Raw genomic sequence first — 25,137 nt, forward strand, 5'->3', positions numbered from 1 at the left:
AACCTCCTCCCACACATACCTGGGCTGAAGGATTAGCATACAGTGTTTGAATCATATTGATAAATTTATCGCCGAACTTAAATTCTTTTAGAACTCTCAAAAGGTATGGCCATTCAAGGCGATTGAACACTTTTTCAGCATCTAGAAATAGCAGGCCACAGGCAGCTGGGATTTTATGTGTTGCACTCAGTACGTGTAAGAGCCAGCGAATATTATCAGATGCGAGACACCCCCTGATAAAGCCCATTTGATTTGGGTTGATTATTTTCCCAACTACTGTCTCAAGTCTACTGGCTAAGACTTTGGAAAATATCTTGAGGTCGGCATTTATCAAGGAGATTGGACGGTAATTGGCACACTCCAAGGGGTCCTTACCGGGCTTAGGTATAACTGTGATCAGGGCTGTGTTTAATGCCGTTCCATCTCTTCCCGAGGGGCGTGTGGACTTTGCCCAGGGTCTTCTTCCATATCTCCCAGCACCGATGATTTCAGAACTCCTTTTGCTTCCTCTGCCGAGTTAAACGACATCTTCATGCCCTTGATAGTCACTTTCAAGATCGCTGGGTATATGAGGAACGAGTCGATCCCCTTCTGTCGAAGCTTAGCGCGGATCTCCTTGTATCCCTGCCGTTCCTGCATCGTGCCGGGGCTGTAGTCGGCGAAGAACTGTAGCTGGGTGCCATCAGGGAGAGTAGGTTTGGCTTTCCTCGCACCCTCCAGGATAGCCTGCCGGTCGGTGTACCCTAGAAGCCTAAAAACCATGGTCCGCGGTCTTGAGGAGTTGTTGGAAAAGATCCTATGTGCTCTATCGATCTCCAGTGGAGTGCTGTGGGAATTCTTGAGCGCTGGAATCCAATCAGGCAGCATCTTCTGGAGGTAACCTCTTGGATTGTTGCCCTCAGCGCCTGTCGGTAAGTCGACCGGCCGCACGTTGTTTCTCCTGGATCTGTCCTCCAAGTCGTTTAACTTCTTCCATATCTTAGACACCTCCACAAAACTTCCTCTATTTTATTGAAGACCGTTAAATGTTTTAGCGTGAATGTCCGCTTGCTCCTTTAACGACCGGAGAATGTTGCCATTCTCTGCCATACGCTTCTGTATGGGGTCGTGAGCCTTTTCCAGCAACTCCCTTAGCACGTGGGCTACCATTTCTTGCAGCGACTCCATCTCCCTTACCATTGTTTGTTTAATTAGCATAACTATTTCTTCGGATGAATCGCTAGCTTGTTGTCGCCTGCTGGTATCTTGTTTCCTGGTTGAATTTGTATCTTTTTTTGAAGCCATGTCTTTAGTTAGATCTTTCTCCAACTCAGCCTTGTATTAAGACCGTCTATGAGCCCTGAAGAACTTGAAAAAGGAGGGTTGTATGTCAGCGCTCAGTGCCGTGCCGCCATCTTGCCTTGTGCCTCACTGGAAGTCAATGTTTTTAATTATTGGGTGCAGTGTTGGCCCTCCAGTGGGTATATTTTATATTGTGGGCTTAGCTTTTTAGGCCTCGTTTAGGCTGTTTGGGGAATACGTCTGTAGTCTTTCAATCCATATCCTCTCTGCTCTTTTTAAAATAATAAGAGGAATAGATAGAGTGGATAGCCAGTGCCTCTTTCCCAGGGCGCCACTGCTCAATACAAGAGGACATGGCTTTAAGGTAAGGGGTGGGAAGTTCAAGGGGGATATTAGAGGAAGGTTCTTTACTCAGAGAGTGGTTGGTGCGTGGAATGCACTGCCTAAGTCAGTGGTGGAGGCAGATACACTAGTGAAGTTTAAGAGACTACTAGACAGGTATATGGAGGAATCTAAGGTGGGGGCTTATATGGGAGGCAGGGTTTGAGGGTCAGCATAACATTGTGGGCCGAAGGGCCTGTACTGTGCTGTACTATTCTATGTTCTATGAACTTCTTTACTCAGAAAGTGGTAGCTGTGTGGAACGAGCTTCCAGCAGAAGTGTTTGAGTCAGGTTCAATGTTGTCGTTATTGGACAGCTATATGGACAGGAAAGGAATGGAGGGTTATGGGCTGAGTGCAGGTCGGTGGGAATAGGATTGGGGAAGAGTTCGGCATGGACTAGAAGGACCCAGATGGCCTGTTTCCGTGCTGTGATTGTTATATGGTTATATGGAAGGCATCAATGTATTCTGCTATCCTGTATGACTCACTGCTGCAGTCCGACACGATGGGCCTGCCGGGTGGTATTTCTCCAGGAACAGTCCATGAGTCTGGGTTCCTGTGTATTTTGGGGAGGATATAGAACTTTCTTGCTCGTGGCTGTATCCCTGTCAGGTACTCCACCTGCTTCTTCCTGAGGTATCTAGTCCTTTCTAGTTCTCGCAGAATGTTCCTAATTTCTGTGTGTTTCCCAGTATTTGGGTTCCTTTAGTTTAGTGCAGTGTTCGGTGTTGTTTAATTCTCTGTGTGCCTCAAATAGATATTGCTGTTTGTCCATGATAACTATGCTGCTCCCTTTATCTGCTGGTTTGATAACAATATCCATATTTTCCTTCAGCTCTTTCAGGGCTGTTCTCTCCTTCCTAGTTAAATCGGGCTTATCCTGTACTTCTCTCTCCCTCTCCATTATCTCATCCAGTGCGAGGGTGAGGGTGAGGGTTAGGGTATGCGGGCAGTGGGCAAAATATCCCTCTAGTGTTTGTGGATCTCATACTGGAGATGCAGTATCACTTCACCCTGCCACTTTGAAAACGAAACACATGACATGCTTTTTACGTGTTTCTGCTCCGCAAAAGTCGCAAGGAGGTAAATCCTGCACCTCTCTGGTGTGCAACACGAAGCAGCGTTTACCTTAATCCACTTTATTAATTAAAGCAGTCAAAACAACAAATTAGGAGAAAGACGTCCACCGGTAACAGGGTAAATGTGCCTAACACAATCTCTAAAATCATTCAAAAAGCTAACAGACATTAAATTACGTGATTTGCAATATTGAAATGGCATCCCAAATGTGACTAGACCACTGGAATGATACAATATTGTGTAATTCTGGTCGGGAAGAGAAGCTTAGCTATTGAAAAATCTACTTTAACTAATACGTACAGAAGCAATGGCTGCCTAACCAAACCATCAGGTAATCACAGCATCCACTGGTACTGCTGTTCAAGTCACTGGAATAATGAGGTCGGCATTGAAAGTCATTTCAATAACTGTCTAACGGGCACTCTTTCTTTTAATGTTAAAAATGATTAAAATGGAAATTAAGGCAGGTCAAAACTTATAGCATATCATTCAGCAACCTGGGGACAATGCAGTGCAGACACATGAGGCCCCACCTTCGGACCCATCAATGTGGAACCCACCCCTTCACCAGGCCCCATCAAATGCGAAACCCTCTCCTACATCAGGGTCAGGACCCATTAATGTGGACCACTTCCCCAAGCCAAGGCCCATCCAACGTGGGCCCCTCACTGGGCCCCTCCTCTGCCACCCCATCCGAGAACACTTTCAGATTGGACAACATCTTCAGTTTTAATTCGAGCATTTGCCACTGGATGCTGGGAATACAAGCGAAGGTGTTTTGGGAAAGGAGGAGGAGGCATACTGGATACAAGTGACTGTCGACAGAGCAGCAAAGCTAATAACCTCACATCCTTGTTAACAGTTAAACCCATCGGATACACAATGCCACTGGGTACACTACAGTCAATGAAAATAAATAGGGGGAGTAGACAGCTTGATATCTCAAGCTAAATTGAGACAGCAGAAAGACTGCAGAACTAGAATCTACAAGGCAGCTAAAATCCAGTGACACTACGTATGAGACGTTTACATTTCCAGGGGTAATTCTTTAAAGAGTGTTGTGTGTGTGGCCTGGCTGCACAACAATGCTATTAATAAAAATGCTGGAGACAGGAGCGAAGTTTCATGGTTCTTTACTAGTAGAAAATGATGCAGAACACACACATACGTATCAATGTGAGCCTAATAGCGCATGCAACGATGTGTTACTACAACATAAAGTAGTCCCCATATTATACAGTAGGCTGACCCGGCTGATGCTGTAGTGGCGTCACCCCGAGTTTGAATCCAGCCGGCTCCCATGCACGCTTTCCATCCATGCTGGGTTACGAGCTGGTGATCTCTTTGGAAACTCACCCGGCAGAAGGCAATGGCAAACCACTGCTGTAACTTGCCTCGTACGCGGTTCCCCACTCCGTCAGAGAGGCGTGGAGGGAAATCGTCCGGCAACTGGAGAAACTCCGGATGTGACGTAACTTTCCTTTTCCCTATACGGTACAAAGAGAGAGTGAAGAAGGTTTTCAAAGATGTCAGCGGCAGATCTCGTTGCAAGTCTGGAGGGCCGTTTCTTCACTCCTTTCTACGATAAGGCAAGCACTAGATAAGAAGGAAAACATGCAGATTAGATATTAAAAGGAGACAAAATGGGAACGTTTCTGAAGATAATCAGAACACGCATCTATCTGTAAGCTATGATGACAACTTGTGGGAATTCTAGCGATGGAGTATGTCATTTCTAAAATATTGCAAGTGAATTCAAACAATTGCCAACTCTTAATTCCTGTTGCTTCAAGACCTATTCGGGGAGATGGGACTCGTCAGCTCATCTAGGAGAAGGAAAATTCTGATCTCAAACCTCTGCTGCCTTGCGGCTGTACCCACTCACAGGGAAGGCTTCGGGAGTAAACCCGGAGCTGGAGTCCCTAAGGCAGTCCTACGCTGAATGACAACTCCTGTGATGCTCCTGGTACCAAACTCAATCTGCCGTTCCTTTGGGTGCATGCAGACGGGGAGCTTGCTACATGGGGCAACAGCTTGCTCTCCATATCGTACTGCTACCTCCCTGAAATGAGTTTTTGCAGGGTGGGATGTCTGGCACTAGATTTTAACACCCGTTCCTAAACCCTAAAAATCACCTAATATAAACACAGAACTCTTTACTGAGGATTGTACTCAAAACTCTGGATTGGTTCTTAAAATATTCAGCTTACAGAAACAGGGAGGCAAGTAAGAGACAGAACTGAGAACTTCATGCTTGGCTCTATAACAAGGTTTATAATTCTGAACAATTAGTAAATCCCTTTAACTGGAAACAGTTCCAAATATCACAGCATTGTTCCAGCAGCTCGAATAACCCTCTTGCTGGTTCAGAGTTTTGAATCCATAATTTGTGTTTTATCCCCTTTAATGAACGTGCTGAGGACTGCATGTTTTTCCCCGACCCTCACTCGTTACACGTGCAGATTACAAAACACACATCTTTAGCTTAAAGAGCCTTTTCTACCATCAGTGCCCCCACAGCAGGAACCCAGCAGACACCCATCTTGTCTTGTGCTCATCTTCAGAGACCCAGTGACAGACTCTGGGACAATGCAGGCCACAACTGCTCGAAGGGAGAATGCTTATGCTCGTACCGAGCTGGGTCCAAAGCCACAACTTACCAGTCATGGCTTCCTGCGCAAAGTACTTTACGTCCATATCTTGGTCCTGACCCAATTTCTCCAGTATTGGTTTGAACTTGTTCTGTAAAGTGCTGTGATTTAAAAGCAATTTTTAGTACCTGTGACCTTCAAAAGAAGACAGCAGCACATTCACTTAAATCTAAAGCGATACTGGATATTACCCAGATTAAAATCTCCTCTTTCTGCCTCTCACGCAGGCTCCCACTACCACAACTGATCGTTTACTGGCCAGATAAGGGTCAGAGCTCAACTAGCAGACTATGGTCACAAACTGCAGCTGAGCTCATTTGGGTTAGTGGATGCAAAAGGAGAATAATTCGGATGCCGCATTTTTATGCCGTTGAAGAGAGGGGGCACTGAATGCATAAACTTCCTTTTAATGCAATCCGTCTGTTATTGCTTTCCACACAAATTCCAATCAAATCACAAACGCACAATTTCACAAAAATCGTTCACCGGACGGGTTGGCGGAGATACGTTGCTACCAAAGGAGGTGCAGGGTGCTCCTTCCCTCCGCAGACCTGCAGCTCACCCTTGGGCAAGGTGCAACACCTGCTTAAGACCCCCCACCTGATCAGGGTCACGCAATGCCGTGGGAGCAGATGGTGGACAGTCATGTGTGCAGCCGGTGCAGATCACAAGTCCTGGTTGTGCGACCACTGATGCTGGGCAGACAATCTCTGAAGAGCACTGATAATGGCTGGGGGGTGGGGGGGGGGGTCACCTCATCTTGTAAAAACACACACGGCCCAGAAGGCGTCAATGGCACAAACCAGTTCTGCAGGATAATTTGCCAAGAACAACCGTGGCCATGGAGAGACCACGATCGCCCACGTCACATGCTGATGAAGATGGTGGTGGCGTTAACTGAAATCTCACTGTGCGGTTTTCACTTCTAACCAGGATTTATCCATCAGTGGTTGAAGGAGAGAGGGAAAATGTATTAAAGAAGATTGGAGGAGCAAACTTTTCATGCAGGAGTTGGTAGCTGAGCTGCCAAAGGAGGTGGTGGTGGTGCAGGCCGGAACAAAAACCTGGACAGTCACTTGATAAACCTCTGGTTAGGTCACATTTGGAGTACTGAATTCAGCTCTGGTCTCCCCTCTAAAGGGCGTGGAAACTTTGAAGAAGGTACAGAAGATGTTTACAGGACGTTGCCTGTGATAAACCTCTGGTTAGGTCACATTTGGAGTACTGAATTCAGCTCTGGCCAGCTCTTTAAAGGGTGTGGAGACTTTGGAGAAGGTATAGAAGATGTTTACAGGACGTTGCCTGTGATAAATCTCTGCTTACGTCACATTTGGAGTACTGAATTCAGCTCTGGCCTCCCCTTTAAAGGGTGTGGATACTTTGGAGAAGGTACAGAAGATGTTTACAGGACGTTGCCTGTGATAAATCTCTGGTTAGGTCACATTTGGAGTACTGAATTCAGCTCTGGCCTCCCCTTTAAAGGATCTGAAAAAGGTACAGAAGACATGCTGGCTGGTACTGCAGATGTTACCGGAGAGGTTGCTTTCTCCAGGGTGATGGAGTCTGAGGGAGGGACGAGTTGACAGAAGTTTACAAAATTCTGAGGCAAAGGCAAACGGCTCACAGTTGAGATGTAAAAGCCAGAAGAGAACAGCTCAAAGATGTGCTGAGGATTTGAGTACCTGGAACACACCGACGGGTCTGGTGGAAGTGGATGCAGGTATGAAACAAGAACAAGTGTTTACGATCCAATGAAGGGTCACGGTCTGAAACAGCGACTGGTTATTCATTTCCATGGACGCTGCCTGATCTGCTGAGTTCCTCCAGCGTTTTGTGTGAGCATTGACGTATTTAAGACACTGTTAGACAGGCAAATGAACGTGCGGAGAATGGAGGATATCGGCCACGTGCGGGCAAAAGGACACGGTTCAATTAGGCGCTGCTTTATTTGTAAAGTCTGCAGGTGTTGGAAACCCAGAGCAACACACACAAAATGCTGGAGGACCTCAGCAGGTCAGGTAGCACCTATGGAAATGAATAAACAGGTGACGTTTCGGGCCCAGACCCTTCGTCCGGACTGAAAAGGAACAATTAGTTTGGTACAACATTGTGGGCCAACGGGCCTGTTCTACAGGTTCAGTGAGCAAGACAGAGGGATGTGGAGTTAGTGTGGCTGAGTGGGTTTACAATAGCAAGGAGTGATTGTCAGTATAGATGCAATGGACAAGAGGTCATGCTTCTATACAGTACAACTGACTGTATCCAGAACCCAAAGGAATATTGCGCATTGCTTGGGAAAGCTGTAGTAAAATGAGGCCCTTGGAATACAAAGGCAGTGGAGAGACCTTAAACAGGTAATTTGGAGGGTAGAAACGGGCTACTAAATGTTCTTGGTGAGGATGTCCTTTCTTTAAAAAAAAGGGGAGAAGGCAGACGAGTGGGGTTGAGGGGAATAATAAATCAGCCATGATAGAATGGCCGTGCAGTATCGATGGGCCGAACGGCCTGGTTCTGCTCCTGTGTCTTATGGCCTTAACCTCTGGATAGAGAAGAAGATCGTTTAAGGGTACCAAAGGATCCAGGTCAAGCAGGAAAGTGAGGCAAACACCACAGGGGAAGGGGAGGCCCGAGGGTTAAGTTTATGCCCCTCTCCCATGCAGTACATGGAATGAGCTGCCAGAGGAACTGGTTGAGGCAGGCACATTAACAACTTCAATAAGCACAGGTACGCGGGCAGGAAAGGTTTAGAGCAAGGGTGCACAACTATTTTGGTGCCATGGATCATTACGCTAGGGGTCCATGAACCCCAGGTTGAGAACCTGGGACGATGGGACCGGCAGAGACGGTGGTCTTGGCCGGATTGGACCTGTGGGTACAAAAGACGGTGCGACTCCATCACTAAATGCCACCACAGTGGCGTCTCAATTTCCATTCCAAACTGGAGGTGAAACATTCTCCACAGGCCGGGTTATAAGCCCCAACTCAAATACTTACCTGGCATCTAAAACCGGTCCTATTTTCTGCAATGATTTAGCCACGTTGAAGCGAATGTTTGCCACCTGATCGCCTGCCATCTGGAGAACCGTCGGCAGCATGTGCTTTGCTGTGATTTCTTGGCCACAGGCTTCAGACAACACCTAAAAAAAAACAGCAGAAAATGCAAACGTTCATTCACAGCCCCGAACTTCACGAAGCAAGACTGAAGAAAAGATCATCGATCTGATTTGTGCGACGCTCAGAATGTATTTTGCCCCATGATAAAAAGGCATAGTCCACACTGGCACCAATGATCACCCGCAAGGAGAGAGATGAGGTCCTGCAACGGAGATTTACAGATCAATAGACAAGTTGTAAAGAAGAAGTGGTGGTATATTGTAATCGCTGGACTACCCCTTCTGCCATGTACGAGCGAGTTTAGAAACAGGAAGGCAGGACGGCTGAAATGTACAAAGTGTGGGTGCAGAGCAGACAGCATCACTGGGATCTCTTCCATGACAAGGTGACCCGAGCCAAGAGAGAACCAGGATTATAAGACGCAAGAGCGGAATTCGGCTACCGAGTCATATATGATGGCAGAATATAGCATTAGTGGTCAGACTCCTGGCACTGTGGAGGATCAGAGGAATCTTGTGGTCAGAGTCCATAGGACACTCAAAGCTGCTATGCGGTTGACTCTGCGGTTAAGGAGGCATACGGTGCATTGGCCTTCATCAATCGTGGGATTGAGTTTAAGAGCCGAGAGGTAATGTTACAGCTATATAGGACCCTGGTCAGACCCCACCTGGAGTACTGTGCTCAGTTCTGGTCGCCTCACTACAGGAATGACTTGGAAGCCATAGAAAGGGTGCAGAGGAGATTTACAAGGATGTTGCCTGGATTGTGGAGCATGCTTTATAAGAATAGGTTGAGTGAACTCGGCCTTTTCTCTTTGCAGCGACGGAGGATGAGAGGTGACCTGATAGAGGTGAACAAGATAATGAGAGGCATTGATTGTGTGGATAGTCAGAGGCTTTTTCCCAGGGCTGAAATGGCTAGAACGAGAGGGCATAGTTTTAAGGTGCTTGGGAGTGGGTACAGAGGAGATGTCAGTGGTTAATGAGGTGGAGGATAAATGCGTGGCTGAGAGATTGGAGCAGGGGGCAGGGATTCAGATTTCTGGATCATTGGGACCTCTCTTGGGCCAGGTGTGCCCTGTACAAAAAGGACGGGTTGCACTTCAATCTGAGGGGGACCAATATCCTGGCAGGGAGGTTTGCTAAGGCTGCTGGGGAGAGTTTAAACTAGAACGGTTGGGGGCTGGGAACCGAACTGAAGAGACTAGGGAAGAGGGGGTTGGCTCACAAACAGAGAAAGCTTGTAGACAGTGCGAGAGGGAGGATAGGCAGGTGATAGAGAAAGGATGCTCTCAGACCGAATGTTTGAGATACGTCTATTTTAACGCAAGGAGTGTTGTGAACAAAGCGGATGAGCTTAGAGCGTGGATCAGTACTTGGAGATACGATGTGGTGGCCATTAGAGACTAGGATGGCTCAGGGACAGGAATGGTTACTTCAACTGCTGGGTTTTAGATGTTTCAACAAGGACAGGGAGGGAGGCAAAAGAGGTGGGGGCGTGGCACTGTTGATCAGAGATAGTGTCACAGCTGCAGGAAAGGTGGACGCCATGGAGGGATTGTCTACGGAGTCTCTGTGGGTGGAGGTTAGGAACAGAAAGGGGTCAATAACTTTACTGGGTGTTTTTCATAGGCCGCCCAATAGTAACAGGGATATCGAGGAGCAGATAGGGAAACAGATCCTGGAAAGGTGTAATAATAACAGAGTTGTCATGATGGGAGGCTTTAATTTCCCAAATATCGATTGGTGGATCCCAAGAGCAAGGAGTTTAAGATGGGGTGGAATTTGTTAGGTGTGTTCAGGAAGGTTTCTTGACACAATATGTAGATAAGCCTATAAGAGAAGACGCTGTACTTGATCTGGTATTCGGAAATGAACCTGGTCAGGTGTCAGGTCTCTCAGTGGGAGAGCATTTTGGAGATAGTGATCATAATTCTATCTCCTTTACCACAGCACAAGGCTAATAGGAAGGAGCTTAAGAAGGAAATTAGGAGAGCCAGAAGAGGCCATGAGAAGGCCTTGGCAGGCAGGGTTAAGGAAAATCCCAAGGCATTCTACAAGTATGTGAAGAGCAAGAGGATAAGACGTGAAAGAATAGGACCTATCAAGTGTGACAGTGGGAAAGTATGTATGAAACCAGAGGAAATAGCAGAGGTACTTAATGAATACTTCCGTATTCACTATAGAAAAGGATCTTAGTGATTGTTGTGATGACTTGCAGCAGATTGAAAAGCTTGAGCATGTAGATATTAAGAAAGAGGATGTGCTGGAGCTTTTCGAAAGCATCAAGTTGGATAAATCGCTAGGACTGGATGAGATGTACCCCAGGCTACCGTGGGAGGCGAGGGAGGAGATTGTTGAGCCTCTGGTGATGATCTTTGAATCATCAATGGGGATGGGAGAGGTTCTAGAGGATTGGAGGGTTGCCGATATTGTTCCTTTATTCAAGAAAGGGAGTAGAGATAGCCCTGGAAGTTATAGACCAAAGAGTCCTACCTCAGTAAGTTGATGGAGAAGATCCTGAGAGGCAGGATTTATGAACATTTGGAGAGGTATAACATGATTAGGAATAGTCAGTATGGCTTTGTCAAGGGCAGGTCGTGCTTTACAAGCCTGATTTAATTTTTTGAGGATGTGACTAAACACAATGATGAAGGAAGAGCAGTAGACATAGTGTATATGGATTTCAGCAAGGCATTTAATAAGGTACCCCATGCAAGGCTTATTCAGAAAGTAAGGAGGCATGGAATCCAAGGGGACATTGTTTTGTGGATCAGAACTGGCTTGCCACAGAAGGCAAAGAGTGGTTGTAGGCAGGTCATATTCTGCATGGAGGTCGGCCTCAGTTATGTTCTGGGACCCTTACTCTTCGTGATTTTTATAAATGACCTGGATGAGGAAGTGGAAGTGGAGGGATGGCTTAGTAAGTTTGCTGAGACACAAAGGTTGGAGGTGTTGTGGGTAGTGTAGAGGGCTGTCAGAGGTTAGAGCGGGACATTGATAGAATGCAAAACTGGACTGAGAAGTGGCAGACGGAATTCAACCCAGATAAGTGTGAAGTGGTTCATTTTGGTAGGTCAAATATGATGGCAGAATATAGTATTAAAGGTAAAACTCTTGGCAGTGTGGAAGATTAGAGGGATCTTGGGGTCCGAGTCCATAGGACGCTCAAAGCTGCTGCGCAGGTTGACTCTGTGGTTAAGAAGGCATACGCTGTATTGGCCTTCATCAACCATGGAACTGAATTTAGAAGCCGAGAGGTAATGTTGCAGCTATATAGGACCCTGGTCAGACCCCACTTGTAGTACTGTGGTCGCCTCACTACAAGAAGAATGTGGAAGCCATAGACAGGGTGCAGAGGAGATTTACAAGGATGTTGCCTGGATTGGGGAGCATGACTTATGAGAATGGGTTGAGTGAACTCGGCCTTTTCTCCTTGGAACGATGGAGGATGAGAGGTTACCTGATACAGGTGTGTAAGATGATGAGAGGCATTGATCATGTGGATAGTCAGAGCCTTTTTCCCAGGTCTGAAATGGTTGCCACAAGAGGACACAGGTTTAAAGTGCTGGGGAGTAGGTACAGAGGAAATGTCAGGTGTATGTTTTTTACTCAGAGAGTGGTGAGTGTGTGGAATGGGCTACCGGCATCGGTGGTGGAGCCAGATATGATAGAGTCTTTTAAGAGACTTTTGGATAGGTACATGGAGCTTAGCAAAATAGGTGGCTACAGGTAAGCCGAGTAATTTCTAAGGTAGGGACATGTTCGGCACAACCTTGTGGGCTGAAGGGCCTGTATTGTGCTGTGGTTTTCTATGTTTCAATGCAAGTTTTTTTTATGCAGAGAGTGGTGAGTGTGTGGGATGGGCTGCCAGAGGCGGCGGTGGAGGCGGAAACGATCGGGTCTTTGAAGAGACACCTGAATGGATACATGGAGCTTAGAAAAATAGAGGGCTATAGGTAAGCGGAGTAATTTCTAAGGTAAGGACATGTTCGGCACAGCTTTGTGGGCCGAAGGGCCTGTATTGTGCTGTAGGTTTTCTTTGTTTCTATGAGTCTCCTCTGCCATTCCATCATGGCTGATTTATTTTTCCTCCCAACCCCATTCTTCTGCCTCCTCCCATATCTTTTCACGCCCTTAACAAATCAAGAATCTATCAACCTCCACTTTAGATATACTCAATGACTTGGCCTCCAAAGCCGTCTGTGACAATGAATTCCACCGATTCAGTACCCTCTGGCTAAAGAAATTCCTCCTCACTTCTGCTGTAAAGGGACGTCCTTCTATTCTGAGGCTGTGCCCTCTGGCCCCAGACTCTTGCGCTATTGGAAACCGCCTCTGTGCGTCCCTTTTATCCATACCTTTGCTCGAGCACTTTGGGAGGGTTTAAGCTGGTGAGGCAGCAGGGCTGGGACACAGGATACTAGTGTAGCAGGTGTTAACTCAGAATTCTATGTCAAACTCACTGAACAGGCAGGTCCGGTAAGCAGAGCAGGCAGAAATAAGTGGGAAAGCACGAGAGGGCTGGGAGGTTTAACCACATGTTTCCGAACATAGAAATTCACAGCACATTACAAGCCCTTCGGCCCACAATGTTGTGCCGACCAGGTAACCTACTCTAGAAACTGCTTAGAATTTCCCTAGCGCAGCAGTCCCCAACCACCGTGCTGCGAACCACTACCAAGCCACAAAGCATGTGCTACCGGGCCGCGAGGAAACGACATGATTTGGCGATAGGAGTCGCTGCACCTTTCCTCATTCCCTCTCACCCACTGTTCAGCTTGAACACACGCGAGGTCATTACTCGCACGTCATCCATGTCAGCATGGGAATAAGATCAGCTCCTCGAGCTTGCAAATGACGGCGGGCTGAAAAGTATGTTTGACATAACATCTCTGGCGACATTCTGGATCAAAGTCAAGGCTAAATATCCTGAGATAGCCATGAAAGCACTGAAAACGGTGCTTCCATTTCCAACATATCTCTGCAATGAATGCAACGAAAACTAAATTGCGGAAAAGACTGGACATAAGGAACCCCCTTCGAGTATCGCTGACTCCCATCAGCCCGTGATAGGACCGTCTTGTTGCAGGGAAACAAGCCCAGGGCTCCCACTGAATCAGCGATATTGGTGTGTTGCAATGATTTTATATGCTCATGCGGGGAAAATACGTGCTGTGTGTTTAATATCCAAATGTTACTTAAAATGTTATGATGCTATTGATTTATAAGTGACTTGTAGAACCATACAACAATTACAGCACGGAAACAGGCCATCTCGGCCCTTCTAGTCCGTGCCGAACTCCACTCTCACCTAGTCCCACCGACCTGCACTCAGCCCATAACCCTCCATTCCTTTCCTGTCCATATACCTATCCAGTTTTTCTTTAAATATTTTCTTTTTCTTCCTTCTTGTCATAGGAAGCATGGAGAATATCTAGAGGGGACACAGGGGAGACTTGCCAGGAGGCTGCCTGCATTAGAGAGCGTGTCTTATGAGGAAAGGTTGAGTGAGTTGGGGCTTTTTCTGTTTGGGGTGAAGGAGGATGAGAAGTGTGGATAGAGTGGACAGCCAGAGACTTTTTCCCAAGGCAGAAATGGCCAATACCAGAGGCATAATTTTGAGATGATTGGAGGAAGGTACAGAGGTAAGATTTTTGTTTCACACACACAGAGTGGGTGGGTGTGTGGAATGCCCCGCCAGGCGTGATGGTAGAGGCAGATGCATTAGGGGCATTTGACAAATTCTTAGATAGGCACACAGATGATAGAAAAATGGAGGGCTATGTAGGAGGGAACGGTTAGATTGATCTCAGAGTAGGTTAAAAGATCAGCACAGCACTTTAACACAGTGCTTTAACGTTCTATGTTCTAGGTACAATTGCTCTGCCTAGTTTGCCAACTAACCAATTCACCATCATTAGCACTAACACTGCAAGACAAAGCTCACATTTTTATGTCATCTTCTAAACTTCTAGCCACATCCAAATCATTTACAGGAGAGTTCCAGCACAGATTCCTGTGGTACGCCACGGGGTAATCACAAAAGCTGATCAGCAAATCAACTTTGAACCCAATTTGTGAAGTTACTTCGGATCCCTCGGTCTCTTGCTCATTTGGGGATTTTGTCAAAATATTTACCGAAGTCCCTGTAGACAACACCAACTGCATGAGAACACCCGTAACTCCAAGAAACTCAAACTGGCCGACAGAATCACCACTTGCACGCTGACCATTTCTGATGAAGCTCTGCCCAAGTGCAGCTGAATCCCGTCCCTCGAGACTTTTTACAACACCCTTTCTACCACTGATGTTAGATTCACAGCTCTGTAGTTACCAGTTGCTGCCTTCGTCGAAGAACGGCACCGTACTGCTGGGATCCAGTTACCTGGCACCTGTTCTGTGACAATTTAGGATTTTAAACAACCAGGATCCTTGAACACACACAAAATGCTGGAGGAACTCTGCAGGCCAGGCAGCATCGGTGGAAAAGAGTACAGTCGACATTTCCAGCCGAGACCTTTCGGCAGGAGTGGAGAAAAAAGATGAGTAGATTTAAAAGTTGTGGGGGGGGGGGTGGAACGTGAGTGGAGAAAGAAATACAAGGTGCTGGGTGAAACCAGGAGGGGGGAGGGATGAATTAAAGAGCTGAGCAGATATCACAGAGTGAGAGAAGGTTTCACTGACTCCCGTCGAAGGGAAGCAGAGATCACGGAGGGGGAGCAATGAGAGAGGGTTTCACTAAACTCTCAAAGAGACCTTGGGAGCTCAGCTCTTCCTTCCCATAACAGCCAAGGATACATTTCATCAGGCCTTGGAAACATATCCATATCCAACCCCACTAAAGACTCCTAATAACTCGGTTTCTTGCCCTGCTCGAGTTTTCCAGCCACATCCTTCTCTCACTCTGTTTCTCACGAAGTTTTCCTGGATCCCCCCTCCTTTGGGCCATTCCCTTTGAAATCGTTCGTGCTGATATCAGAGAAGTTGAGGTTCTGTACTGCTATAACCTGATAACTCGCACAACTGTGCTTTGCCTTTCTCCTTCGTATCCAGGACATCTTTGAGGAGCGATGCCTCAAAAAGGCGGCATCCATGGTGAAGGACCCCTGCCACCCAGGACATGCCCTCTTCTCACTGCTACCCTCAGGAAGGAGGCACAGAAGTCTGAAGGCACACACTCAGCGATTCCAGAACAGTCTCTTCCCCTCTGCCATTTCTGAATGGACACTGAACCCATGCTCTACTTCACTATTTTTTATTTCTGTTTCCGCACTATTATTTTATATATTTACTGTAATTCACAGTTTTCTCTATTATTATGTGTTGCACTGTGCTGCTGCCACAAAGACAGCAAATTTCACGACATTATGCCGGTGACGTTAAACCTGATTCTGATATCCTTGCTTCTGTACCTCATGCTGAATACTGGGAGAGCTGTCGTATGTGACCACTCCTAGGGACTACCTGTACTCTGTTACTTAAAGCTCTTTTTGCATATTCCTCCAAGGAATGTGTGGGCATCACAGGTTGAAGTGGTATTTAATTCCTTTGTGGTGGGCTGCAGCCCTTGAGGTTTGGGTGCACCCACAATGCAGTTAGGGTGGGTGATCCAGGATTCTGACCCAGTCAGTGTCAATGCCCTGGTTCAGATTTTTACTGCTATGCTGTAGGCATTTCATTTTAGCAGTTCTGTAAGAGCAATCTGTTCTGCTTTCAGCCTGTTTGGGTCTGAGCTCAGGAATGAGGTGTCACCCAATCAGGATGGTAGAATTGGGAGAAGGTGCTAGAGATTACTGGGCAGAGGGGTCTTTGTTTGGCCGGAGCTGGGAGAAGACAGGAGAAAAGATGGTGGACGATGAGGGTGCTTTCTGCAGATGAATGGCTTCAAGGAGGAAGGACCAATAATCCTGTGGGAAAGCCTCTTTGTTCAAGATGGATTTCCAGTTACCTTCGGAAGGTGTTGTGTGCTTTCACGCAGGCCGAGGGAGGGTCCAGTGCGCGATATACAGAGAAGTTCAAGATTTGAACTCCACTGTGCACTTGTGACTTTTTAAGTAGAATGGGCCCTTCTTGTTTTTTCTCTCTTTCTTTCCTTTAATAACTGTTTGCTTAAGTTAACATTCTTAAATATACTCCTGAATAATTCTATGCAGTGAACAATCTGCTATTTTTTGCTGACAGGCGATTGCCAGGGGCAGTAAATCACACAGCATTCACACAAACCGGGGTTTGGGTAGGCGAGACATCCCAACCTCACGGATTTTGCGGGACCAAAGTCACATACACCTTAGATGTACGAAGCCTGAAGTTTCTCCCCGCGGAGTCCGGTGGCTGTTTGCGAGGGGTTAAAAGGCTGCATTTCCAGAGACGCCCAGTGAAAAGGGGGTTTCAGAAGTAATGGCAATATATTTCCAAGTCCGGTTGGTGTGCAGCTTGCAGGTAATATTCCAATGTTTTGCTGTTCTTGGCTGTTTACATCAAGTTCAAGTTTAATTGTCATTCATGAATACCCATGAATACATCCAAACGAAACAGTGTTCTTTCAGGGTCAAGGTACAAAACACAGTACCAACAGTCATACACAGCACGTGGCACATATAGCAGTAAAATATAGTCACACAACAAATATAGTCCAAGTCCCTGAGTCCATGAATGTTGCAGCAGTCTGTAGTCGAACACATACATCCTGCCTTCTGCCAAGCAAACACTTTGGGGGAGAGGGACAGCACCAACGTTAGCTTAAACGCTGCGCTACACCACCTCCAGTGCCAGCTCTTGATGCCTCTCTCCTGGGTGGCTGCAAACAGGCGGCCCCATGGCTTGAGGCCACATCCGCTCACCCTGCAGGGGTGTCAGTCACCGCTGCTGCCAGCCCCTGCAGTCTGCAATAAATCAGAAGACCAGACTTGCAGCATTACACATTAACAATGCTCAACAGGGTTTTGCAATCACAAGAAAAGAGACTAAGACAATTGCTCGCTGCCAGTCTGCACGCCAACCACATTGCTGACTCTCTGACACAGGGAGCAGAACGATCTGCCCCAAGTCCAGCTTCTTCAGTTTCTACGCCGTTGGGGTAGGCCGCAGCACTCTTTAAGTGCTTAACTTCCAGCAGGGTCTTGAGATTGTAAAGAAATAAACAAAAGATAGTAACACGTTTGGCTGGCCCTGTAGAACCCGCCGCGCCCCAGCACACCGCCATCTTACCGGAAGTTCACCAGTAGAGGCTTGTGGATTAGTAAGGTGTGTCCCAGAATGTCCTCCTCCTCGATATTTCAGTAATAAATCAATATTACAGTGCCACGCCCACCACACCATTCACTGAGTGAATCGTTCAGCCATTCAACCCTCTCTATGACTGTAACAATATCACCCTCCTGTGAGCTCATTTGCTTTACTAGTAATGTTGCTTACACCAAAATAAATATAATCTTGCATTTCTTATCAGACTGAGGTTTGCTCTCCTTACTGGGCTTGCTTTGTTTCCCTTTGATATTTAACTCCACTGCCACCTCAACTGTAAATGTGGCCTGTGGCCCATCCCTATGAGTTTGAATCCCAGCGAGCACTCCCGCAGGCTGTTAGCCCTGTTTTGGTCCAGCCCGCGCAGGCATATCTTTCTGAGGTGTTCCTGCTGATCCAGAGGTCTAAATTTCAAAGTACATTGCTACCAAAGTATGAACTCCATATACAAGCAGGAGATTCGTCTTCTTGCAGGCAGCCATAAAGCAAAGAAACACAAGAGAATCCATGGAAAAAGAAAGAATCCTACACAGCAAAGACCGTCAGACACGCAATGTGCCCAAAAAGAACAAATCGGGCAAACAAGAATCAAAAAATAGTAAACCAGTAAGAAACAGAACATGAACCGCAGGGTCGCCGAAATTAGGCCCACAGGCAGGGAGCCAGTTCAGATCAGTAGATGGCTGCAGGCCACAGCAAGGGAGTCAGTTCTGTGCTGAGAGAAGTGAAACCAGTCCAGGGGCCCAATGGTTGCAGTCCACAGCCAAGGAGCCAGTTCAGCATTTTATCTGAGCCAGGGTCCCAATGGTCGCAGGGCACAGCCAGCAAGTCAATTCAGTGCGGAGACAAGTGCTGACAGTGACAGTCGGTTCACTGCTGAGGTGTGTAAAGCCTCACAGAGAAGTTAGTCTTTCCCCCTGCGACTCTTTAAACTTTTTAACCTGGCTCGTTGTTGAAATCGACTGAACACCACTTCATTTTCCCCTCTCAGGCCACTCTCATCCAACCTGAAGTCCACTCCCAGCAATGGCCGCGGCCGCTGCACCTGCATTCTTGAGAGTCCAGCTTGCCAAATCCTTGAGGATACCGCAAAAACGCCAGGTCGTGCAGACCTCTCGACACCCTCCAGAACCTATCAAGCTCCACTTTAAATACACCCAATTACTTGGCCTCCCATCGCCGCCTGTGGCGATGAATTCTGTAGACTCACCACGCTTCGGCTAAAGAAATTCTTCATCTCCGTTCTAAAGGGATATCCCTCTGTTCCAAAGGCTGTGCCCTCCAGTCCGAGACTCACCCACTTTAGAAACATCCATTTTATCTGGGCATTTCAACTGAATCTCTCCATCACCTTGTCCAAACTCCAGCAAAGCCCAGGCCCATAAAATAAATCCAGGGAAAGAAGTTAATTCCGCAACTGGAATGACTGTGGGGGCCTTTAAGTACACTTGTAAATTGAAACTAGTTGCGTCAAAAAACTTACAATTCCCTCAGCCAGATAATGTATAATGTCCATTTCAAGGTACTCAGATCTCTAAGCAAAAGACAGCCATAGTCCACTACAGCACGGAAACAGAGCCTTGTGAAATAAAACTTGAAAGCTGTAAGCCATCTGGTGGGTCAACAGGTCATTAAATCAGTTGTCCTTCAGCTAACACCATCAGTCCATTTCCACAGGGACGGTTAGGAACTCTGCTCCACGAAATCATAAAAAGTCTCACCCTCAACTCAATTTTTACTCCAGACACCTTGCAGATTAAACACAAAACACCACTACACCTCAGCAAATAACGCAAGCACAGAAGCTCGTATCAAGCAGATGTCAATATTGGAAGGAGCAGCTTTGGCAAAGTGTTAATTGATTTTTTGCAGAATCTAAACATTCACAAAGAATATATTAAAAGAACATTTTAAACAAATCCATATTATTTTTGTTAAATTCTTTATTCTTTAGTGTCTGTTCTAACTGTACGTTTTATTCATGAAATATTTTAGCAGCTTGTGAAGTGTAATGGAAGTATTGTCAAAGTTATACTCACGTTATGCAGAACAGAGTGGTCATTCTGCAATGGTAGTTGGAGTCACTAGCCATGGGCAAATACATTGTCAAAGCTATACTCACGTTAATGCAGAAGAGGGTGGTCATTCTGTGAAGGTAGTTGGGGTCACTGGCCTTGGGCAAGTACATTGTCAAAGCTATACTCACGTTAATGCAGAACAGGGTGGTCATTCTGTGATGGTAGTTGGGGTCACTGGCCATGGGCAAGTACATTGTCAAAGCTATACTCACGTTAATGCAGAACAGGGTGGTCATTCTGTGATGGTAGTTGGGGTCACTGGCCATGGGCAAGTACATTTTCAAAGCTATACTCACGTTAATGCAGAACAGGGTGGTCATTCTGTGATGGTAGTTGGGGTCACTGGCCATTGCAAGTACATTGTCAAAGCTATACTCACGTTAATGCAGAACAGGGTGGTCATTCTGTGAAGGTAGTTGGGGTCACTGGCCATGGGCAAGTACATTGTCAAAGCTATACTCACGTTAATGCAGAACAGGGTGGTCATTCTGTGATGGTAGTTGGGGTCACTGGCCATGGGCAAGTACATTGTCAAAGCTATATTCACGTTAATGCAGAACAGGGTGGTCATTCTGTGAAGGTAGTTGGGGTCACTGGCCATGGGCAAGTACATTGTCAAAGCTATACTCACGTTAATGCAGAAGAGGGTGGTCATTCTGTGATGGTAGTTGGGGTCACTGGCCATGGCAAGTACTTTCGGCACAATGGTGGATTCTGCCCAGTCTTTGCCAAACTTCTCCACCAACTTGGTCAAGTTGTTGGTCGCGGCCTCGCGAATGGCGTACACTGCAAGACAGCATTGACAGGTCAAGAAATGATCTGATCGCTGTTACTACTTGATTTTCAAATATGTACCTTGCTGATAAAATACAAAGTTCCGAAATGAAATGCTCGTACCACCTTCTTCAAAGTATCAACCTGTTCCATACCAAGTTACACACAGTGGAGGAAATTATGCACTTGGAGAGTAGCATTTTAATATACTTACTTATCATTGATTATTTATTGAGATACAGCGTGGAACAGGCCCTTCTTGCCCTGCGAGCCACCCCCGATTAACCCTAGCCTAATTACAGGACAATTTACAATGTCCAGTTAACCTACCAACCAGTAGGTCTCTGGGAGGAAACAGGAGCACCCGGAGGAAACCCACGCAGTCAAGCTGAGAACGTATAAACTCCTCACAGGTGGCAGTGGGAATCGAACCCAATTGCAAAGTGTTGCGCTAACCAGACGCCACTGTGTTGCCCCATTAGATACTTAAAAAATACTTCGAATAGATTACCATTATTTATTACTTAGTAGTCTGATTGGTCATTGTAAACTGTCCTGTGATGAGGCGAGGGTTAAATCGGCCGGTTGCTGGGCAGTGCGTCTTGTTGGGCCCGTTCCATGCTATTCTCGAATAATTAAATAAATAAACGTATCGGTCAAAGTCAAGTCTGTTTCTTGTTGCCATGTGTACAAGAGTACGACAAGATTGCTTGCAGCAGTAATAACTGGGGGGGGAGGGGGGCGCCGGTGTTTGAACTATGATGGTATTGGACATTGGACAGGAACCTGGGAGTAAAAACTGGGATGAACACACTCAGAAACACACAATTGAAATGTGGAAGTCGTTTTGGGCTTCACTTGGATGAGGCTCTGCAGAGTTTTGTCCCACTGAGACAGGGAAAGAACAGAAGGGTGAAGGAGCCATGCTTGACAAGAGATGTGCAACAGCTAGTCTAGAAGCGTAGGATGCAAAGATCAGCCTGGGCTCCAGAGGGTTACAATGTGGCCAGGGAGGGAGTGAAGAATGGACTTCGGAGAACTAGGAGGGGCCACGAGAAGGACTTGGTGAGTTGGATTCAGAAGAACAAACTTGAAGAACAGGAGGATGGCCAGAGTGAGAGTCTGGGCCGGCCAGAGCTAAAAGAGGCAAAATGTTTGGAGTCAGTGGACTTTGGGGGAGATCCGCAATGAATACTTTTCTTTAGTAATCACCAGTGAGAGGGACCTTGATGCTTGCGAGAGCAGTGATATGCTGCAACATGTTGACATTGAGAAAGAGGATGTTCTGGAATTTTGAAAAGCCCTAGGATAGATAAGTCCCCGGGGCCAGATGTGATATACCCCAGGGTTACTACGGGAAGCAAGGGAAGAGATTGCTGCACCTTTAGTGACGATCTGGGCATCCTCACTGGCCAGCCCTCACTGGAGGAAGTACCAGATGATTGGAAGTTGGCAAATGTTATTTTCTTGTTCAGGAAAGAGAGTAGGGATGACCCTGGGAATTATAGACCAGTCAGTTTTACTTCACCAGTGGGCAAATTACAGGAGAAGATTCCTACAGACAGGATTTACAAGAAGCATAGTCTGATTCCGGAGAGTCAGCATGGCTTTGTGAGGGGCATGTCGTGTCTTGAGCCTGACCCAATCCTTTGAGGATGTGACAAAGCACGATGAAGGATTTTTGGTTAGGCACCTGGTAGGGTCACTCAGCATCATGGAAGCACCAGTAAGATGACATGGACAACTTTGAAGGACTTTCGTTCAACAAAAGTAACGATTCATCAAGGCTATACTCACCGCGATCCACCAGCCACGTCATGCACAAGCAGTTCAACTTCTCATCAAAAAACTCCACTCCCTAAACAGGTTTTGACAAAAGAAAGAATGTTGATAAAATAACCCCTCGAATTTCTAGTAGAACATGCCAACTTGCCACATTTGCATTCTAGCCGTCTTCACCTTTCGCTACTTACCAGTACAGTTTGCTAACTCCTTTGAGCCAATGGTGAAGGGGTCACACAAGAAAGACTGGCAACGTGCTCTAATAAACTGCACAAAACTGGATTGTGCCGTGGCAGAAGGCTACACAGAAGATACCCTATCTAAGGTACTTGCATCTAGTATTTTGACTATCCTTAATTAATTTCTTTGTGTCAATACCAGGACTATGATCCATGAAAAATAGGAAAAATCTTAAAAGTGTCCGATGGTTTAATGCAGACAGTAAGAACGTTACTAACCACTATCGGTGGCGTAGCAGTTGGCGTGACACTATTACAGCTTGGGAATTCTGATGTCACCTGTAAGGAGCCAGTAAATTTTCCCTGCAGAACGCGCGGGTTTCCTCTCACAATCCAAAGACGCACCAGTTGGGAGGTTAATTCATCACTGTTACCTGTCCCTGTTTAGGCTAGGGTTGGATCAGAGATTGCTAGGCAGCACGGTTCAAAGGGCGGGAAGGGCCTTATTCCTCAGTGTACCTTTAAATAAATAACCCAGTGAATCCTATGCTACCACATCCACAGCAGGATGTTATTTCAACTTCACGATTTAAACGTAATTATGCATGTGCTGGATTATTTAGATTACAGATCCCACACTCCTGACCCGCACAGTATCTCTCTTCGACATGACAGTGCACCATTCTACATTCACGTCTCCCATGTGGTTAATACATTCCACTTTCTACATTCAGTCACTGGGAACAAGTTAGCCTTTGCATAATTCTCAGGTTACTTTGCTTCATATCCAGCACAGCTAATAATTCCCAGGGTAACCACGTGGCTGAGTAGTCCAACCACAAGCTCTGCCCGTGACTCTGACTCAGACCTTGACAACTCTTTACCATAGAAAGTACAGCACAGAAACAGGCCCTTTGGCCCTTCTTGGATGTGCCAAACCATTTTCTGCCTAGTCCCACTGACCTGCACAAGGACCATATCCCTCCATACACCTCCCATCCATGTATCTGTCCAATTTATTCTTAAATATTAAAAAAGAACCCATATTTACCACCTCGTCTGGCAGCTCATTCCATACTCTCACCACTGTCTGTGTGAAGAAGCCCCCACCAATGTTCCCTTTAAACATTACCCCCCCTCACCTTTAACCCATGTCCTCTGGTTTTTTTCTCCCCTTGCCTCAGTGGAAAAAGCCTGCTTGCATTCACTCTATCTATACCCATCATAATTTTATATACCTCTATCAAATCTCCCCTCGTTCTTCTACGCTCCAGGGAATAGTCCTAACCTATTCAACCTTTCTCTGTAACTGAGTTTCTCAAGTCCTGGCAACATCCTTGTAAACCTTCTCTGCACTCTTTCAACCTTATTTATATCCTTCCTGTAATTTGGTGACCAAAACTGAACACAATATTCCAGATTCGGCCTCACCAATGCCTTATACAACCTCATCATAACATTCCAGCTCTTAATAATTTGATTAATAAAGGCCAATGTACCAAAAGCTCTCTTTACGACCCTATCTACCTGTGACACTACTTTTAGGGAATTTTCTATCTGTATTCCCAGATCCCTCTGTTCCACTGCACTCCTCAGTGCCTTACTATTAACCCTGTATGTTCTACCTTGGTTTGTCCTTCCAACATGCAATACCTCACACTTGTCTGTATTAAACTCCATCTGCCATTTTTCAGCCCATTTTTCCAGCTGGTCCAAGTCCCTCTGCAGGCTCTGGAAACCTTCCTCACTGTCTACTACACCTCCAATCTTTGTGTCATCAGCAAATTTGCTGATCCAATTTACCACATTATCATCCAGATCATTGATATAGATGACAAATAACAATGGACCCAGCACTGATCCCTGTGGCACACCACTAGTCACAGGCCTCCACTCAGAGAAGCTATTCTCTACTACCACTCTTTGGCTTCTTCCATTGAGCCAATGTCTAATCCAATTTACCACCTCTCCATGTATACCTAGCAATTGAATTTTCCTAACTAACCTCCCATGCGGGACCTTGTCAAAGGCCTTACTGAAGAAAATCTACTTTCTGTTTGCACACCGAAACTGAGAGCGATTTGCTTCCTTAAAACCAAATACATACTAAATCCGGTATGATACAGGAGAGCTTAAGTAAGCTACAGAGAGTTATAAAATTAGTCAGCTCCATCGTGTGCTCCAGCCTCCATATTATCCAGGACATCTTCAAGGAGCGGTGCCTCAAAAAGGCAGTGTCCATCATTAAGGGCCCCACCAGCCTCTTCTCATTGCTACTACCAGAAAGGAGGGACAATTTGTCTGAAGACACACTCACTGATTCAGGACCAGCTTCCTCCCCTTTGCCATACGATTTTTGAGTGGACACCGAACCCATGAACACTACCTCACTACTCCTGCTAGTTACCGACACAGAGGAGGAATCTACAACAACCAGTTTACAACCAGCACGTCTTTGGGATGGAGGAGGAAATCGGAGCACCTGGCAGAAACAGAGATGAGGAGTGATTTCTTCAGCCAGAGGGTGGTGAATCTGTGGAATTTTTTTCCATGAACAACCGTGGAAGCC

General features: G+C 46.3%; 1 protein-coding gene across 1 annotated transcript in view; it reads right to left on the reverse strand.

Annotated features, from left to right (window-relative positions):
* Positions 1–4,316: 4,316 nt before the first annotated feature.
* Positions 4,317–25,137, reverse strand: part of LOC140203583 (serine/threonine-protein phosphatase 2A 65 kDa regulatory subunit A beta isoform-like) — a 64,715-nt gene continuing 43,894 nt past the window's right edge. Inside the window, exons 11-15 of the mRNA XM_072269629.1 lie at positions 22,405–22,465; positions 20,465–20,619; positions 8,391–8,533; positions 5,406–5,497; positions 4,317–4,341 (exon numbers count right to left, since the gene is read on the reverse strand). Coding sequence (XP_072125730.1) covers positions 4,325–4,341; positions 5,406–5,497; positions 8,391–8,533; positions 20,465–20,619; positions 22,405–22,465 — 468 coding nt within the window. The 3' untranslated portion in view covers positions 4,317–4,324. The remainder of the gene's footprint in view (positions 4,342–5,405; positions 5,498–8,390; positions 8,534–20,464; positions 20,620–22,404; positions 22,466–25,137) is intronic.

This window comes from Mobula birostris, chromosome 10 (assembly GCF_030028105.1).
Source record: "Mobula birostris isolate sMobBir1 chromosome 10, sMobBir1.hap1, whole genome shotgun sequence".
Lineage (NCBI taxonomy): Eukaryota > Metazoa > Chordata > Chondrichthyes > Myliobatiformes > Myliobatidae > Mobula > Mobula birostris.